The 17,287-nt window shown below is 43.1% G+C and overlaps 1 protein-coding gene across 2 annotated transcripts in view; it reads right to left on the reverse strand.

Moving 5' to 3' along the window:
- SFXN5 (sideroflexin 5) overlaps positions 1-17,287 on the reverse strand; it is a 185,600-nt gene that overhangs the window by 158,914 nt on the left and 9,399 nt on the right. For both annotated transcript variants that reach the window (XR_012679705.1, XM_075189508.1), the window contains exon 2: positions 229-297. Coding sequence is in view for 1 of the 2 variants with exons in the window: in XM_075189508.1 (XP_075045609.1) it covers positions 229-297 (69 nt within the window). In the remaining variant the exon portion in view is untranslated. The remainder of the gene's footprint in view (positions 1-228; positions 298-17,287) is intronic.

A 17,287-nucleotide genomic window follows, 5' to 3' on the forward strand; every position in this document is an offset into this window, starting at 1 on the left:
CTGGTGATGCAGCATCTGCATTTACTAATAACACTGACACATACGTACATGTACTTGTACGTCTGATGCAGAAACACTGTGATGTTTGGTGTTTGAAGTGGGACACAAGCAGCCCAAAATACACGCGTACTCGCTTTTGAGACAGAATTTTTACACATACGTTCAGGGCCTCTAAATGAGGCCCTTTGTGTTTATTAATACAATATATAAGTAACAAGACAGCAATACCTCTGTTACAAAAAGTGTGCGCGGATCAATGATGTCCAGAAAGTGTCGAAATCTGCCATAGAACGTGCTCTGAAAAACACAAAACAGGATGCGGGTCATTAAATTGCACAAGTAATGTACATTAACATCAACCACAGAATGAAGCTACAGGCGGACTCTCTCCTCTGGTGGGGGCAGCAAATTGCTGTTCATATTTATTAGATATGTTGTAACTACACTACAGAGTGCACCCTACTATAGAACAAAGGTCGCAGTATCTGGGAAAGATGGATTACAGCACATAGAACTACATATACAACGTTCCAACAAAAGGTTCTATTAACTTCTTCAAAACAAGCACAGAATAAATTCTGGAAGAGCTTTCAATTCATTCAATACAGTAAGGAAGAACAAGGAGTATTAGACTGTGCAATACAGGGTGTGTTAAGATCAACCAATATATGACACAGGAATAATGTAAACTTAAAAGTTGGATGTAAAACATTCACATTATAAAGAGATGCATCTGACACTCACAATCTTCATGCACCGTTTTGAAAGGAGCTTGACATCAATACTCTGTGCTGCTGGGTACCCTGCTCCTTCCACTATATAACTCTCAGTCTGTGGCTTCCTGCTGCCTCCATTCCCCTCCTCACATCATGTCACTGCCCCTGTCACATGCAGCCCTGTCCTCACTAACACATCACTCATCTCCTGATATACTCTGTGCTGCTGGGGATCCTGCTCCTTCCACTATATAACTCTCAGTCTGTGGCTTCCTGCTGCCTCCATTCCCCTCCTCACATCATGTCACTGCCCCTGTCACATGCAGCCCTGTCCTCACTAACACATCACTCATCTCCTGATATACTCTGTGCTGCTGGGGGATCCTGCTCCTTCCACTATATAACTCTCAGTCTGTGCTTCCTGCTGCCTCCATTCCCCTCCTCACATCATGTCACTGCCCCTGTCACATGCAGCCCTGTCCTCTCTAACACATCACTCATCTCCTGATATACTCTGTGCTGCTGGGGACCCTGCTCCTTCCACTATACAACTCTCAGTCTGTGGCTTCCTGCTGCCTCCATTCCCCTCCTCACATCATGTCACTGCCCCTGTCACATGCAGCCCTGTCCTCTCTAACACATCACTCATCTCCTGATATACTCTGTGCTGCTGGGGGATCCTGCTCCTTCCACTATATAACTCTCAGTCTGTGCTTCCTGCTGCCTCCATTCCCCTCCTCACATCATGTCACTGCCCCTGTCACATGCAGCCCTGTCCTCTCTAACACATCACTCATCTCCTGATATACTCTGTGCTGCTGGGGACCCTGCTCCTTCCACTATATAACTCTCAGTCTGTGCTTCCTGCTGCCTCCATTCCCCTCCTCATATCATGTCACTGCCCCTGTCACATGCAGCCCTGTCCTCTCTAACACATCACTCATCTCCTGATATACTCTGTGCTGCTGGGGGATCCTGCTCCTTCCACTATATAACTCTCAGTCTGTGCTTCCTGCTGCCTCCATTCCCCTCCTCACATCATGTCACTGCCCCTGTCACATGCAGCCCTGTCCTCACTAACACATCACTCATCTCCTGATATACTCTGTGCTGCTGGGGGATCCTGCTCCTTCCGCTATATAACTCTCAGTCTGTGGCTTCCTGCTGCCTCCATTCCCCTCCTCACATCATGTCACTGCCCCTGTCACATGCACCACAAGATATGTGGGAGGCAGCGAGACGTAATCTCCTAACATAATCTGTGCTGCTGTGCAGATTACAATGATCTGATTGGCTGCAGGTTGTCCTATCCCCACACCCGATTCAAAGCTGGGGATGCTTCAGTCAGATATGCTTCGATGGCCTATATGGGCTTGGCGGCCTGGTGTGTGTGTATGTATGTATGTATGTATGTATGTATGTATGTATGTATGTATATACATACACACACACCCAGAGGATTGGATTACACAGTATGTACAGTGCCCTGTGACAGAGCAGCCAGTAAATGGTGCAGATCGTGGGAGAGGTCTGAGAATACCTCAATAAACACATTTACTGGCCTGTACTTTGGGTCTATAAATACCACAACAACACACTGGCACGTACACGTCTGGTTATATCTCACCTATCACCTAATCATACAGCATCTCTTATCAATGGTGATCACTCTCTGAAACGGACAATAAGCCAGAAGATGCCGGGATCGTGGTCTCATAGATTCCCATTCACACTCTCCCCTCCGTGACCCCGATGGGCCTTACTAGGACCTTGCAAAGCTTCTCCCATAACTACATGTTCACCAAACTGTTAGAATTTACATTATTTTGCTTTTGAATTAGTATCTTATAAAACAAATACGAGCAGCTGTGGGCAATGCCGTTCAGTATATAGATACCAGCAGCTATGGACAATGCCGTTCAGTATATAGATACCAGCAGCTATGGACAATGCCGTTCAGTATATAGATACCAGCGGCTATGGACAATGCCGTTCAGTATATAGATACCAGCGGCTATGGACAATGCCGTTCAGTATATAGATACCGGCAGCTATGGACAATGCCGTTCAGTATATAGATACGGGCAGCTATGGACAATGCCGTTCAGTATATAGATACCAGCAGCTATGGACAATGCCGTTCAGTATATAGATACCAGCAGCTATGGACAATGCCGTTCAGTATATAGGTACGAGCAGCTATGGACAATGCCGTTCAGTATATAGATACGAGCAGCTATGGGCAATGCCGTTCAGTATATAGGTACGAGCAGCTATGGACAATGCCGTTCAGTATATAGGTACGAGCAGCTATGGACAATGCCGTTCAGTATATAGATATGAGCAGCTATGGACAATGCCGTTCAGTATATAGATACGAGCAGCTATGGACAATGCCGTTCAGTATATAAATACGAGCAGCTATGGACAATGCCGTTCAGTATATAGATACGAGCAGCTATGGACAATGCCGTTCAGTATATAGATACCAGCAGCTATGGGCAATGCCGTTCAGTATATAGATACCAGCAGCTATGGGCAATGCCGTTCAGTATATAGATACCAGCAGCTATAGTCAATGCCGTTCAGTATATAGATACCAGCAGCTATGGACAATGCCGTTCAGTATATAGATACCGGCAGCTATGGGCAATGCCGTTCAGTATATAGATACCGGCAGCTATGGGCAATGCCGTTCAGTATATAGATACCAGCAGCTATGGACAATGCCGTTCAGTATATAGATACCGGCAGCTATGGGCAATGCCGTTCAGTATATAGATACCGGCAGCTATGGGCAATGCCGTTCAGTATATAGATACCGGCAGCTATGGGCAATGCCGTTCAGTATATAGATACCAGCAGCTATGGGCAATGCCGGTGAGTATATAGATACCAGCAGCCATGGACAATGCCGTTCAGTATATAGATACCAGCAGCCGTGGACAATGCCGGTCAGTATATAGATACCAGCAGCTATGGGCAATGCCGGTCAGTATATAGATACCAGCAGCCATGAACAATGCCGTTCAGTATATAGATACCAGCAGCTGTGGGCAATGCCGTTCAGTATATAGATACCAGCAGCTGTGGGCAATGCCGTTCAGTATATAGATACCAGCAGCTGTGGGCAATGCCGTTCAGTATATAGTAGAGATGGGCGGGTCCGGTTCTCCGAGAACCGAACCCACCCGAACTTTGGGTATCCGAGTACCGAGCTGAGCAGCTCGGTACTCTCCCGCCAATTCCGAATCCAAATCGAGGCCGAACGTCATTGTGACGTCGTCGGATCTCGGGACTCGGTTCTCGCGATACTTCAACTTTATAAATACACGCCTCCACAGCAATCCATCGCCATTTGACAGAGGGAGAGAGCAGGGTGTAGTCATAGGCTAATTAGAGCAGGGACAGAGAAAGAATACAATATTGTTCTTGCAATTGCTCTAACCAAAATCGCTAGTGCAGAGAGGAGGATAGAGGTTTATTATTTTTTCTTCATATTTGGCACTCCCCAGCGCTTTTGGGTTGTCCCCCATAATTGTGCATTAATATTTCTGGCTGTCAAAAGTCATATCTGTCAGCAGTATCTACTCAATAAATGTTAGCACTCCTCAGTGTTTTTGGGGTGTCCTCTCTAATTGTGCATTAATATTTCTGGCTGTCAAAAGTCATATCTGTCAGCAGTATCTACTCAATAATTTTAAGCACTCCTCAGTGTTTTTGGGGTGTCCTCTCTAATTGTGCATTAATATTTCTGGCTGTCAAAAGTCATATCTGTCAGCAGTATCTACTCAATAATTTTAAGCACTCCTCAGTGTTTTTGGGGTGTCCTCTCTAATTGTGCATTAATATTTCTGGCTGTCAAAAGTCATATCTGTCAGCAGTATCTACTCAATAAATTTTAGCACTCCTCTGTGTTTTTGGGGTGTCCTCCCTAATTGTGCATTAATATTTCTGGCTGTCAAAAGTCATATCTGTCAGCAGTATCTACTCAATAATTTTAAGCACTCCTCAGTGTTTTTGGGGTGTCCTCTCTAATTGTGCATTAATATTTCTGGCTGTCAAAAGTCATATCTGTCAGCAGTATCTACTCAATAAATGTTAGCACTCCTCAGTGTTTTTGGGGTGTCCTCTCTAATTGTGCATTAATATTTCTGGCTGTCAAAAGTCATATCTGTCAGCAGTATCTACTCAATAATTTTAAGCACTCCTCAGTGTTTTTGGGGTGTCCTCTCTAATTGTGCATTAATATTTCTGGCTGTCAAAAGTCATATCTGTCAGCAGTATCTACTCAATAAATTTTAGCACTCCTCTGTGTTTTTGGGGTGTCCTCCCTAATTGTGCATTAATATTTCTGGCTGTCAAAAGTCATATCTGTCAGCAGTATCTACTCAATAAATGTTAGCACTCCTCAGTGTTTTTGGGGTGTCCTCTCTAATTGTGCATTAATATTTCTGGCTGTCAAAAGTCATATCTGTCAGCAGTATCTACTCAATAATTTTAAGCACTCCTCAGTGTTTTTGGGGTGTCCTCTCTAATTGTGCATTAATATTTCTGGCTGTCAAAAGTCATATCTGTCAGCAGTATCTACTCAATAAATTTTAGCACTCCTCTGTGTTTTTGGGGTGTCCTCCCTAATTGTGCATTAATATTTCTGGCTGTCAAAAGTCATATCTGTCAGCAGTATCTACTCAATAAATGTTAGCACTCCTCAGTGTTTTTGGGGTGTCCTCTCTAATTGTGCATTAATATTTCTGGCTGTCAAAAGTCATATCTGTCAGCAGTATCTACTCAATAATTTTAAGCACTCCTCAGTGTTTTTGGGGTGTCCTCTCTAATTGTGCATTAATATTTCTGGCTGTCAAAAGTCATATCTGTCAGCAGTATCTACTCAATAATTTTAAGCACTCCTCAGTGTTTTTGGGGTGTCCTCTCTAATTGTGCATTAATATTTCTGGCTGTCAAAAGTCATATCTGTCAGCAGTATCTACTCAATAAATTTTAGCACTCCTCTGTGTTTTTGGGGTGTCCTCCCTAATTGTGCATTAATATTTCTGGCTGTCAAAAGTCATATCTGTCAGCAGTATCTACGCAATGGATTCAAAGCAGTCCACATATGATCTAAATGAGCAACCAGGTTCTGTCACCAGTCCTGATGTTAGTGTTCCCAGTACGTCATCTGGCCAAGGCGATGTCAAACAACAGAGTGTTTTCAAATTAGTGCAAAAAACAAAAACCAAAAAAAAATTTACTGTATTGAAGCGAAAACGAAGTGTAACTGAGCAAAAGTTAAGTGACGATAAAAAAAAAATTGCAAGCATGCCATTCTACACACGCAGTGGCAAAGAGAGAATGAGGCCTTCACCTTTGGCTATTAGTGGCAGATCCCAAAAAGTTACCCAGCCTACAATTGGTGCACAACTACTGTTACGCGTCAAAGCTGAGCTGCAAGATACCAGTGAGGCATTACAGGAGAATATTTGCTCTGATTCACAAATGACAACAATCCCTGTGGAGAGTCCATCCAACAGTGGGATGTCTAATCGTGAGCATTCTGCTGATGTGTGCCTTAATAGCCCGAGTGTAGCCGGTGATACCCAAATTGAGGATGCCACTTTGGAATTAGAAGAGGATGAGGGGGAGATTTGTGTAGGCGACGAGGGCGCTAATGAGGATGTTGATGAGGATGAGGTTGTTTGTGTAAGTCCTGCACCAGTGGCAGCAGTTCTGGCACGTGACAAGAAAAAGGCCATTGTCATGCCTGGGCATAAAACAAAAAAATCCACTTCTTATGTGTGGAATTATTTCTACCCAAATCCAGACAACAATTGTATAGCCATTTGTAGTGTATGTGAAGCCACAGTCAGTCGAGGGAGGGACCTTAACCATCTTGGAACCTCGTCTATGTTACGCCATTTAACGAGAGTTCATGGCAAAGTGTTGGGAAAAGCTGAAAGTTCTTCCCAAAAGAATACAAGCACTCCCTCATCAGCTAAGACCCTCCGCTCACCGACATACCGACGGCCACAAAATACACCCACCACACCATCCTCATCAATATCCTCAGTAGCGCTCGGAGTGAGCCCGGCATCCCACTTAAGGCTGGATGACTCCGGCACTATTATTGATTCCTCTGAAGAAAGCGTTAGTCCTGCTGCTGCTGTTGCTGCTGCTGGGGGTGAATCGTCATCCCAGAGGCAGGTGAATAAAATGAGCAGTCCTACATTTCAGCAATTAACTGTGAAACAATCCTTTGCGAGGGGAAGCAAATATGACAGCAGTCACCCAGTCGCCAAGCGAATCACAGACGCCATGGCTGCAATGTTAGTGTTAGATCTGCGTCCAATCTCCACCATAAACGCAGCTGGTTTTTCACAGTTAATTGAGGTTTTGTGTCCGCGTTACAGAATTCCATCGCGACACCATTTCTCCCGTAAAGCTATTCCACAACTATACCAAAAAGTGTGTAAAAATGTAGAGATTGCGCTGAAAAATGCCATTCTGCCCACTGTTCACTTAACCACAGATATGTGGACAAGTGGAAGTGGCCAAACCAAAGACTATATGACTGTGACAGCCCACTGGGTTGGTCATTCACCTTCACCAGCAGGAACAGCAGCAGCATGTACACCACTACGTAACATTTGTCACAGGCAGGCCACTCTTTGTATCACCGGCTTCACTAACAGGCATACGGCTGACAATTTGTTACGCAAACTGAGAGATGTGATTGATGCATGGCTTATACCACTCGGACTCTCCCCAGGGTATGTCATTTCAGATAACGCCAACAATATAGTGCGAGCATTACAGCTGGGTGATTTCCAACATATTCCCTGTTTTGCTCACACCATCAACTTGGTGGTGCAGAGCTTCCTACGAAACAACCGTGAGGTGCAGGAGATGCTTTCGGTGGCCCGTAAAATTTCAGGCCATTTCAGGCATTCAGCCACAGCATGTAGGAGATTACAGCAGCTCCAAGAGCAGTTTAACTTGCCCTGCCACCAACTTAAGCAAGAGGTGGTAACTCGGTGGAATTCCACCCTGTACATGCTTCAGAGGATGGAGGAACAGCGCAAAGCCATCCAAGCATATTGCACAAGTCATGACATTGGGAAAGGAGGGGGGATGTATTTCACTCTTGCACAGTGGGGAATCCTTTCAGTGCTGTGCAAGGTGCTGAAACCATTTGAAGTTGTGACATGTGAGGTCAGTGCAGACTCTGCTAGTTTGAGCCAAGTCATTCCTTTAATTAGACTATTGGAAAAGCAGCTTGAGAAAATGAAGGAGGAGCTGAAAGCAAGCAATTCAGCAAAGTATGTTGGCCTTGTCGATCAAGTACTTAATTCGCTTCACAATGATCCTCGAGTTATTAAGATCTTGAACTCGGATCAGTACGTTTTGGCCACTGTGCTTGATCCAAGGTTTAAAACCTACATTGAGTCTTTACTTGTAAATGAGCGAGATGTGAACTTTTGCAAGGAGCTATTGCTCAGCAAGTTGGCCGCTGAACTGGGCCTCGGCTTGACGACGTGTCCTCCTTCACTTTCTCAAGCTGTTGCTCGTAAAAAATTAAATTTCCAAAAAAGAAGCAGGGAAGACACAGGGGGCAGACGAGAACAATTTAACATCTGGGCTGGTTTGAAGGATTTTTCAAAAAAAAGTGTCACTTTGCCCATAAGTCCATCCAATATGAGTATAAACATGCAAAGGATGGTGGAGGATTACTTTCAAGAGGTAGTTGATATGGAAATGTCAGACAGTCCCTTTCCTTACTGGGAAGAAAAGCAAGCTATTTGGAAACCCATGTACAAACTTGCTTTGCAATACCTAAGCTGCCCACCCTCCAGTGTGTACTCTGAACGAGTGTTCAGCACAGCAGGGAACTTAGTCAGTGATCGCCGTAGAAGGTTACTTCCCAAAAATGTGGAGAAAATGATGTTTATAAAAATGAACTACATCTTCCACGAGGAAGGCCTTCACCATCCAAGACATGCAAGCACTGACTGTTCTCTAATGGCGGATTCAAGCGGCGATGAATTGATAGTCTGTGATGATGACGATAACACTGATGAGGGTGAGGATGAAGCTGAAGATGATGCCGATAACATCTTTTTAAAACTTTCTATGTAAGTGTAGGGTGCAATCTACCCCCAAAGAGGAAAGGGACTTGTGGCATTTCCATATCACATACCATCTTGAAAGGCTGCTGTTAGGGCAATTTATCCTTAAGGGTAGGGTGTCATAGACAGAGTGACCCTAAACTGGCTTTGTCCATTTTTCATAATATTGTACAGTCTATAATGGCTGAATTTTTTAGTATTTTATACAAGTGGAGGGGGGCCTAGAGAGACAGAAACCAAACTGGCTTTCTCCATGTCAATTAATATTGTACAGTCTATAATGGCTGAATTTTTTAGTATTTTATACAAGTGGAGGGGGGCCTAGAGAGACAGAAACCAAACTGGCTTTCTCCATGTCAATTAATATTGTACAGTCTATAATGGCTGAATTTTTTAGTATTTTATACAAGTGGAGGGGGGCCTAGAGAGACAGAAACCAAACTGGCTTTCTCCATGTCAATTAATATTGTACAGTCTATAATGGCTGAATTTTTTAGTATTTTATACAAGTGGAGGGGGGCCTAGAGAGACAGAAACCAAACTGGCTTTCTCCATGTCAATTAATATTGTACAGTCTATAATGGCTGAATTTTTTAGTATTTTATACAAGTGGAGGGGGGCCTAGAGAGACAGAAACCAAACTGGCTTTCTCCATGTCAATTAATATTGTACAGTCTATAATGGCTGAATTTTTGGGTATTTTATACAAGTGGAGGGGGGCCTTGAGAGACAGAAACCAAACTGGCTTTCTCCATGTCAATTAATATTGTACAGTCTATAATGGCTGAATTTTTTGGTATTTTATACAAGTGGAGGGGGGCCTTGAGAGACAGAAACCAAACTGGCTTTTTCCATTTCTTTACATATTTAACTATAAGTGTAGGGTGTAATATACATTCAAAGACGATGGCTGCATTGCCAATATGCATAGATGGAGAGGAAGACAATCTGTTTTGTGTGTAGAATAGGCCTACCAACGAAGAATTAAACTGTTTTTTGGGATGATTTATTACCTCAACAATTAGATTACTTGTCTCTAAAACAGTTGGAGCACTAAATTGGGTTAATTTAGGCCCAAAAACATGGATTTTCCCAAAAAATAGCAAAACAAAACCAAACAAAACCAAAACCAAAACCAAAACACGCAATGGAGGTTTTGCAAAACCAAAACCAAAACCAAAACACGACGGTAATCCAGATCCAAAACCGAATCCAAAACCAAAACACGGGGGTCAGTGACCATCTCTAGTATATAGATACCAGCAGCTATGGACAATGCCGTTCAGTATATAGATACCAGCAGCTGTGGGCAATGCCGTTCAGTATATAGATACCAGCAGCTGTGGGCAATGCCGTTCAGTATATAGATACCAGCAGCTGTGGGCAATGCCGTTCAGTATATAGATACCAGCAGCTATGGACAATGCCGGTCAGTATATAGATACCAGCAGCTATGGACAATGCCGTTCAGTATATAGATACCAGCAGCTATGGGCAATGCCGTTCAGTATATAGATACCAGCAGCTATGGACAATGCCGGTCAGTATATAGATACCAGCAGCTGTGGGCAATGCCGTTCAGTATATAGATACCAGCAGCTATGGACAATGCCGTTCAGTATATAGATACCAGCAGCTATGGACAATGCCGTTCAGTATATAGATACCAGCAGCTGTGGGCAATGCCGTTCAGTATATAGATACCAGCAGCTATGGACAATGCCGGTCAGTATATAGATACCAGCAGCTATGGGCAATGCCGTTCAGTATATAGATACCGGCAGCCATGGACAATGCCGGTCAGTATATAGATACCAGCAGCTATGGGCAATTCCGGTCAGTATATAGATACCAGCAGCTATGGACAATGCCGTTCAGTATATAGATACCAGCAGCTATGGGCAATGCCGTTCAGTATATAGATACCAGCAGCTATGGACAATGCCGGTCAGTATATAGATACCAGCAGCTATGGGCAATGCCGGTCAGTATATAGATACCAGCAGCTATGGACAATGCCGTTCAGTATATAGATACCAGCAGCTATGGGCAATGCCGTTCAGTATATAGATACCAGCAGCTATGGACAATGCCGTTCAGTATATAGATACCAGCAGCCATGGACAATGCCGTTCAGTATATAGATACCAGCAGCTATGGACAATGCCGTTCAGTATATAGATACCAGCAGCTATGGACAATGCCGTTCAGTATATAGATACCAGCAGCTATGGACAATGCCGTTCAGTATATAGATACCAGCAGCTATGGGCAATGCCGTTCAGTATATAGATACCAGCAGCTATGGACAATGCCGGTCAGTATATAGACAAAGATGAATTATACTCACAGGGCAACATATAATATAAACCAGGGATAGACAACATAATGCAGAATTCAGGAACCAGTCAGTGGTATCTAAGAGCCAGCGTGGCCTAAATAGAAATGACCCCCATAAATCAGTCTGTTCTTAGCCACATGGGCTACCTGGCTCCTGGGTCTGGCCCGGTCCTCCAGGCAGCCTGATGTATGAGCCAGATCTTTACACCCCATTGGCTGGACTGCAGATGTCTCTGTAAGATCCACAGCTGGGAGATATTTCTATCAATCTGACCTGATTTCCAGATATAGCATCACCGTTCTCTACAGCAAACGCCAACCTGGATGCTAAACAGCTTCTAAACACGTTCACTTATCACAGCCACCATAGAACCAGTCAAAGGAGAGCGGGCACAGATACACTGATATAGATAATTAACATGTGTTATTATTATATGTTTATATAGCGGCAATCATATTACGCAGCGTTACAAAGCTTAGTTCATACCTGCCTAGCAATTAATACACAAAGTTAAAACACATAATATGGAGAACAGCAGCAACAAACGCCTGGAACATCTGATGGCAAAAATAAAGCAGTAATACAACTTATAACGTCATTATTGAAGTCTTAGTTTTAGTAAGACTCTTAATTTATCATCTCTTATGGACCCATACAGACCCCCGAGTATTGGAGTGCACTCTATCAATGGTTAATATCCAGTATTGATTATTTCTGACACATACAAAACTGTATTTACAAATAATATAAGTTATTACTATTAAAGGTGGGTTTTTGTTCAACAATGAGATGCAAAACTAATTATAATTCCTCTGATTACTGAGAACGTCCCAAATAGTGACGAAACTTAATATTAACAAATAATCCACATACAAAGCACTAATAGTGAACCTTAATGTGAATAATTAATCATAACAGAATTTACGATCCACATACAAAGAAAGACCAATCCTAAGAGTCTCTCTACCCCTGTCATAAACATGTACCAGTAAAGTAAAATAAGGGGTTATCTACCTTTAAATAATGCTGATTCAGCAAGTAAGTTCTAACTCAATAAATTATAGGCCCTAGAATATTAAGTGCATCCAGTAATAACAATCTCGCATTTGACCTATCCACATATACACAAATCCACTTCTATTTCACAGTTTATTTACTTAGTAAGCTTTAAGAATAGAAGAATGGATAACACAGTGCGCTCAAGAAATCAAACTCAGCTAGACTGCTGCACGTAATCAGCAAAGTATCCCTCCTTGATATAAAGCAATATAGCAAAACAATTAACTGCGTTAATACCAGATTGTCTATGGGCAGCATAGTGGCTCAGTGGTTAGCACTTCTGCCTCACAGCACTGGGGTCATGAGTTCAATTCCCGACCATGGCCTTATCTGTGAGGAGTTTGTATGTTCTCCCCGTGTTTGCGTGGGTTTCCTCCGGGTGCTCCAGTCTCCTCCCACACTCCAAAAACATACTGGTAGGTTAATTGGCTGCTATCTAATTTGACCCTAGTCTGTGTCTGTCTCTGTCTGTGTGTGTGTGTGTGTGTGTGTGTGTATTAGGGAATTTAGACTGTAAACCCCAATGGGGCAGGGACTGATGTGAGCGAGTTCTCTGTACAGCGCTGCAGAATTAGTGGCGCTATATAAATAAATGGTGATGATGATGATGATTGTCTAAACTGAAAAGCTACTATTAAGATGTATATAATGGTGTGTTGCAAAATAACTAAATTCTATTATTGGCTGTTTGGGATCTTGGATGACAATGACAAAATTGCTCATATAAGTAACTACTGTTGAGTAGCCAATATCTAGTGGGTGGTAGTAACATACATGTATACATGCCAATGAACGACAATAATCCAAACCACATGTGTTTTGGATTATTGTCAGTCATTACTTAATAAAGAATAATAAAGTTGTTGTAAGTATAAGAAGACGTCAAACTATTAGTGTCAGAAATTAGGTGGAACGTCTGTGCAATTCATCAAACAAACTCTTTTTACTTTCATAGCTATTTAATTCAGTTTAGTGGTTGTACCCCGCATTTAATAGATGAGTATCATCTCAGGAATTTAAATATACTCCTACCTAATTATTATCTTTTTTCAAATATTGGCACAACATTGAAACCCCTCCTCTCCTAGTTTCCCAAACGGTGTCAGCCTGGATATCAGAGCGAATGTTTTCAGGAATATGTGAAAGTGGTAATGAACAGACCACCATTAATCTCCTACATGCCGTCTATAGATGTAGTGATCACTGCTATCTACACCAGCTCCTGATAGACTTATATACACACACACACTCGGTTTCCTCCCACACCCCAAAAACATACTAGTAGGTTAATTTGCTGCTATTAAATTGCCCTTAGTCTCTCTCGGTCTGTATGTGTGTTAGGGAATTTAGACTGTAAGCTCCAATGGGGCAGGAACTGATGTGAATGAGTTCTCTGTACAGCGCTGCGGAATTAGTGGCGCTATATAAATGGATGATGATGATGACGACAAGGCAGCTTTTACTGTTACAAATACCATTTCCCTAGTGAATGAGTGATCTTTAAAAGACCCAATGAAAATATTCCTCATGTGTACAGTGTATGGCATGGAACGTTGACAAAGCACCGAGAGATGGTGCCAATGAACCCACGCATTTCACTTTTTCCAGGTAAGTCCTATACGACAGCAAGGAGCACCGTAATGTGCAGATATAGATCCAAAAGCTTATCCAGTAAAACAAGAAAACACAGGAACTAAGTATACAGTCCTGTTTATGTTATTTAAAACCTTTAGCTGAGAATTCAGATGAACTTACAATAAAAGCTTTGCTGGGAATATATTGTGATAACCGGGACCCTGGAGAACACGTGGGATGACTTTTATGGATTGAGTGAAAGCTATGTCCCAATGCATCACAAACTCCAGAGTGGCACAGAGCATGTCAGCACTTTGCCGTGCACAAAACTCGCAGGCTCATGGATACAGGGACAACACTGAACTGTACACAAGTACATAGGCCACAGTGCAGAGACACTCTCACAAACTACACACCACTGATGTTATAACACTGGATCTTCCAAATGAATAGCATAAAGCAGTGGTCAGGGAACAGGGGTAAATTACCCCACTTGGGGTAAAAATTAAATTCCTGGGGGTAATGCTGCCGATTTACATGCTGTCAGTTGGATTGTAGACCCCTTTAAATGTGAAATTGCTGTTGTACCAGAAGAGCCTCAAGGGTTGGCAGAGGCACTTCTTGAGCTTCGATGCAATAATGAAGCACATATTGCATTTGAAAACAAAGCAGATCTGTCATATTTTTGGATGTCAACAGCTGCAAAGGCATCAAAACTGCACATGAGGCAGTCAAAAAGATGCTGCTTTTTGCAACAACCTACCTTTGCGAACAAGGATTTTCCACTCTAACGAACATAAAAACAAAGCAGAGAAATCGATTGGACGCTGAAGACTGTATCCAAATTGCTCTGATATCAAAATGCCCCAATCTTGATACTCTCGTATCAAAAATGAAGCAACATCATTTCTCCAAAACCTGAAGTTTTGAAGTTGAAGCTTTCAAATAAATTTTGAATAGATTCAATAAAATTTTGAATTCCAATAATTAATATATAATTTCCTTGCTTTCAAATCAAGGGGGTAAGGTCGGCGTACCTAAATATATTTTGGGGTAAAGGGTAAAAAAGTTCCCTGACCCCTGGCATAAACAGACGTAACAGGCTATCATGGGGGAGTACAAAATGTTTAACGCATATAACGAAAAAAGAAAACTAAGTATTGCACAAGAAAATCTGTAGTTACGTTAAAAATAACTTGGGACAGGAACTGGCCTGGCAACCAAATGGTTAAGACGCCACCAGCAGTATATTGCTGTGTGTGTGGGTGGTACGCCTGCTTTAATATTTCTCATATTTTTATGCTCCTGAGCGATTATTTCATCAACACAGATGAAATGTAAATGATTAAGATAATGCAACATATTTTACTCTGGTAATCATACGGCTTGAGATGAACACTTTGTGCAGGGTGCCAAAATCCTGTCTGTGCTGTAACTTCCTACTTCCGAACAGAGAGGATCAGGACCCGGCGCGAGGGAGACGGTTCAAGGCGATTGTCCTAAACTAGATACAGTTTATCACATACGCTCCGTCTCCCCTCTCTACACACAGCTGAGTGATCTCTATGGAGAATGACGGAGAACCATCTTCCCCGAGCAGATGGAGAGGCAGGATCAGCATAAAATAGCTGAACACACACAGGTTTATTAAGTCTGGTGTAAAGTGACAGAAGAAATGTGTAGAGAAGACGGCACAAATTGTACTAACGTGGCGCGTTCTGTCTGTTACCGATCTTTAAATGGCTGAATCCATGAAATGCAGAATATATATATATAAGTGGCGGTATGTCATACCCCGTATACACCACTACTTCCACCACTGGAAGTAGTGCCTACTTTTGAAGGCTGCTATCCGGGAGGGGGTCCGTTGAGGGGGCGTGGCCACACATGTTGCGCCGTTAGGCCCCACCCCGGTCAAACGTAGATCATTTCGGCCAATCGCAGCAGGAGGCGAGGCCACAATGACACGTTTAGCCCCGCCCCCACCCTCTTCAACAACGGAGATGGCTGCATCCGGGATGTTTACCTGCTCTCTTGGGAGTCCGGCAGAACTCCCAAAATTTCGGGAGTCTCCTGGACATTCCGGGAGAGTAGCCAACTATGCTGGTTCTTCTTAAATGCCTGTTTCCGTATGTACACAAATACAGACCTTCCCATGATTCACGTGTCAGAGATGGCAAACCACGGATCTGGATGAGCACGGATTACCCACATCTGCCTCTTGGAGAGCCCATGAATTGTGCAACAACACGACCGGTCTTCACCACGCAAGAAATGAACGTGTCACTGCGTTAACCTCTATCACAGGAATAATCTTCACTATCCTAGTGTCTTTGTGGTGCTCACAAGGAGCAGATTCAATCGCCACCGGCACATCGACATCATCGCGATGTCCGCTACGCACGTTACCGGCCATTACGGTAGGAGTCTCCGACGCGAGGGGTCTCCGTGGACGTTCCGGAGATACTTTGTGCAGAACTGAATCTTCCCTAAGGAATCATCTCTTATACAGTATCAGGGCAGTGACAAGTTTACCCCAACGTTCAGTAAGACACGGAAGCCGTTCTATATGGAAACACATAAATTATCACATAGTAGAAGGTTGTTTTTCTCCTTAAAAGAAATTGACAGCAAAAGCCTCCTGGTTGTGTGTCCCTGTGTCCTGCCAAGAGCTCCAGCACGAGCTGCAATGTCTGTCAAAAGACTGTACAATATGTCTCCCCCTCACCCTACCCTCATGTATGCTCCTTCATCCTTCCAGATCTGACATCATGCTTCATGGCAGCTTGCACACAGCTCTTCTGAAGAACGCCCAACATAAGACCTTTCATCTGTTCACTAATCTTTGTACATTTTAAAGGTACAGACATACAGCCGATCAGACCAAACGTCTTCCAAGCCCGGGCTAGAGAGACCTGGCTGTGAAGCTGTATGGTAATGCAGATTGATGGTTTCCAAAGCAGCATAGACACATGAAAATATTGGGAAGTGATGTCTACACAAAGGGGTTAATGGATCAGCTATGGAAATGGCAGCCCTGTAATCAGTCCACATGTATGTCTGTAGTTTCCATCCAAACACGCATGTGAGCTAACGGCAGCCTGTGTATATCATGTGTGTACACGTTAACATATATGCATGCATTTCCACCTAATCTTATTTTAACCCCTACATCAGTGGAGTGCTTGTCATCCGGTAACCTAACATTTCCTTAATCGCCCCTCAGCACTGAAGGAGAAAGCAGGGACCCCTTAGGTTTCGGAGATGATTACGGAGGCTGGAAAGTATAAGTCCCCAGTTATTATAAGTCTCACAACTCTGCGGAACAGAGCAGAAAGCGGGAGCCCCTAAATACTGTATTTACAGGGGGATGATAACAACTTAAGGTGAAATCCCAGTCGATATTTAGAATAATTACATAGTATCTAATGTCGCATGTGTAAGGGGCCTGTGTATTGTGTATAACGGAAGAC

This window comes from Mixophyes fleayi, chromosome 1 (assembly GCF_038048845.1).
Source record: "Mixophyes fleayi isolate aMixFle1 chromosome 1, aMixFle1.hap1, whole genome shotgun sequence".
In the NCBI taxonomy this organism is placed as follows: domain Eukaryota; kingdom Metazoa; phylum Chordata; class Amphibia; order Anura; family Limnodynastidae; genus Mixophyes; species Mixophyes fleayi.